This window comes from Gavia stellata, chromosome 1 (assembly GCF_030936135.1).
Source record: "Gavia stellata isolate bGavSte3 chromosome 1, bGavSte3.hap2, whole genome shotgun sequence".
Lineage (NCBI taxonomy): Eukaryota > Metazoa > Chordata > Aves > Gaviiformes > Gaviidae > Gavia > Gavia stellata.
In genome coordinates this window covers 19,906,093-19,908,697 of record NC_082594.1, presented here as the reverse complement: position 1 = coordinate 19,908,697, position 2,605 = coordinate 19,906,093, and the positions used below count along the sequence as shown (strand labels likewise).

Here is a 2,605-nt window from a genome sequence, read left to right as displayed (position 1 = left end):
TTTTGGGATGAGTCTTTAAGGACAGATTTTTAAACATCCAACTCAAGATGAGATGGATAATGACCAAGACTTCACCTTCATTGCTTCAAAATATTGTGGAATTTGCTTCAACTAACAATAGAGTCCTGCAGTCACATTTCTTAGATTTTAGAATGCAGGTTACCCAGACCTGCTCATGGAAGGTGCAGAGCATCAGCAGCAGTTCTTCAAGGTCTGTCTTTATTGCTGGAATGTACTCATGAAAACACTGTTTACACTCAAAAGCTAAGGATGGGCCAACTTGGCTTAATTTATATAGGAATTCTAGCTGTCTAACACTTTATTTTTTAGTATAACACCTACCTTACTTTTGGCTGATCTCATCTTCTAGTCTTTTGTTACTGTTAGAAGTTGTAGCTTTTAATTTAAGGCTGTTCTCAACAATTTCCCGTTTGGTTTTCCTACTTAATGTAGCCAATAGCTGTTTTCAATTGGCAAATACACCTAGAAGTCAAATGAATGTGATACTATGTGTGTAATCAAGTAATGAAATAATACCTGCTGATATGTGATTAGATTATTTAGGACTATTTATAGGTAAGCCCACTGTGTTAAGAAAATGTTACCACAGCCAATGGATATGCTGCAGTTACAGGGTATTGCCTTTATTTTATATCACATGCTTGATGGTATTTGTTTCCTGTCTTGATTAATCTTAGTTTTGTTTTTGTCTTGTCTTAGGTCAGACGATTAAAACAAGACAATGGATTGGGGAGCTCTGCATACCATTTTAGGAGGTGTAAATAAGCACTCCACCAGCATTGGGAAGATATGGCTCACAGTCCTGTTCATCTTCCGTATCATGATCCTGGTTGTGGCTGCAGAGAGAGTCTGGGGAGATGAACAAGATGACTTTATCTGCAACACTCTGCAACCTGGTTGCAAGAATGTTTGCTATGATCACTTTTTCCCCATCTCTCACATCAGACTCTGGGCCCTGCAGCTGATCTTTGTTTCCACACCTGCGTTGCTGGTGGCTATGCATGTAGCTTATAGGAGGCATGAGAAGAAAAGGCAGTTCAGAAAGGGAGACCAGAAATGTGAATACAAGGACATTGAAGAAATCAGAAAACAGAGGTTTCGTATTGAGGGCTCCTTGTGGTGGACATACACCAGCAGCATCTTCTTCAGACTGGTCTTTGAAGCAGTCTTCATGTATGCATTTTATTTCATGTATGATGGGTTCCGAATGCCTCGCTTAATGAAGTGCAATGCTTGGCCCTGCCCCAACACAGTAGACTGCTTTGTTTCTCGACCTACTGAAAAGACGGTGTTTACTATTTTCATGATTGCTGTGTCCAGCATTTGCATTCTTTTAAATGTGGCTGAATTATGTTACTTACTGACAAAATTTTTCGTCAGAAGGTCTAAAACAGCTGGGAATCCAAAACATCACCCCAACCATGAGAATAAGGAAGAAACCAAACAAAATGAAATGAATGAGTTAATATCTGATAGCTGTCAGAACACAGTTATAGGATTTTCAAGTAGCTAAGGTGGTGTCAGTGCTTGTGTTCACTCTTTTTGAAGTGAATGTTCTTTGTTTAAAGGCTGCAGATGAAATTTGTTATATGAAACAATTTAAGTTGGGTGAGACTTTGATATGTAGTGTCAGGTGTCAATTATACATATCTGAAAAATGTCAGGGCAGCCTAAACATGTGAAAATTGTGTGAGGATTAAATAGGAAAGTGTATTTTCCTATGAGTACCTTTACAAGCTGACTATGACAAGGGGGAAACCCACTAATACCTTCACGCTGACACAGCTCCTGAAAACTACATGCAACAGCAACATGAACAAAATTCTTTCCAAGCTAGATATTCTAGTATTACAATATGTTTTGTAATAGTGATAGCTTTTACTTGTGAACTGACAATTAAAATATTTTTCTAAAATCTAAGATTCCATGTTACTAAAGTGTTATAGTACACAACTGACTGTGTTTTGTTTCTTAACCAGGCATATGCAGATGAACCCTGTAATACCATATTCATAGGGAGGAGACAGCGATAGGCTACGTCTTGACAGCTTTGCACAAGCGCTGCTTCAGTCTGGACAGGGAGCTTGAGATACTTGCATACATGCTGCTAGCTGTAGGAGAAGTTACGTGAAAGCCTGCCACATGTAGTGTTGGATAATTGAGGTAGCTAGGTCCTGAGTACAAAGTCATGCCTAAAACCAGCATGACAGTATAGATACATCCTAAGTAGACTTGCTTTAAATATCTAGCAGACCTGGTAATCTTAACCATCTTTTAATTGCATACTACCAGTTTTATAGCAACATACATAACTTCATGTAAATGTTTATTTCTCTAATGTATTAGCTGTATTTTTTCTTTATGCTATATCACATCATAGAACGTTTTTGGGTTTGATTTGTTTGCTTTTTTGTGGTAGACTGATGGTGCTGTTACGAAACTAGGGGCCTCTTTGGTTTGAAGGACATGGAAAAGTATCACTGGAAACAGAACAAGTCTTCTGAATAAAAGGCAAACACTTTAACCTTTCTCAATGAAGTCAGAGTCTATATGTGAATGCTAGTGAGATCTTAAGCAGGATAAG

At 38.2% G+C, this 2,605-nt stretch overlaps 1 protein-coding gene across 1 annotated transcript; it reads left to right on the top strand.

Annotated features, from left to right (window-relative positions):
* The first annotated feature begins 742 nt into the window (after positions 1-742).
* On the top strand, positions 743-1,534 carry LOC104263266 (gap junction beta-6 protein). Its single transcript, XM_009819910.2, has one exon. The coding sequence runs from the start codon at positions 743-745 to the stop codon at positions 1,532-1,534; it is 792 nt and encodes a 263-aa protein (XP_009818212.2).
* The last annotated feature ends 1,071 nt before the right edge of the window (positions 1,535-2,605 follow it).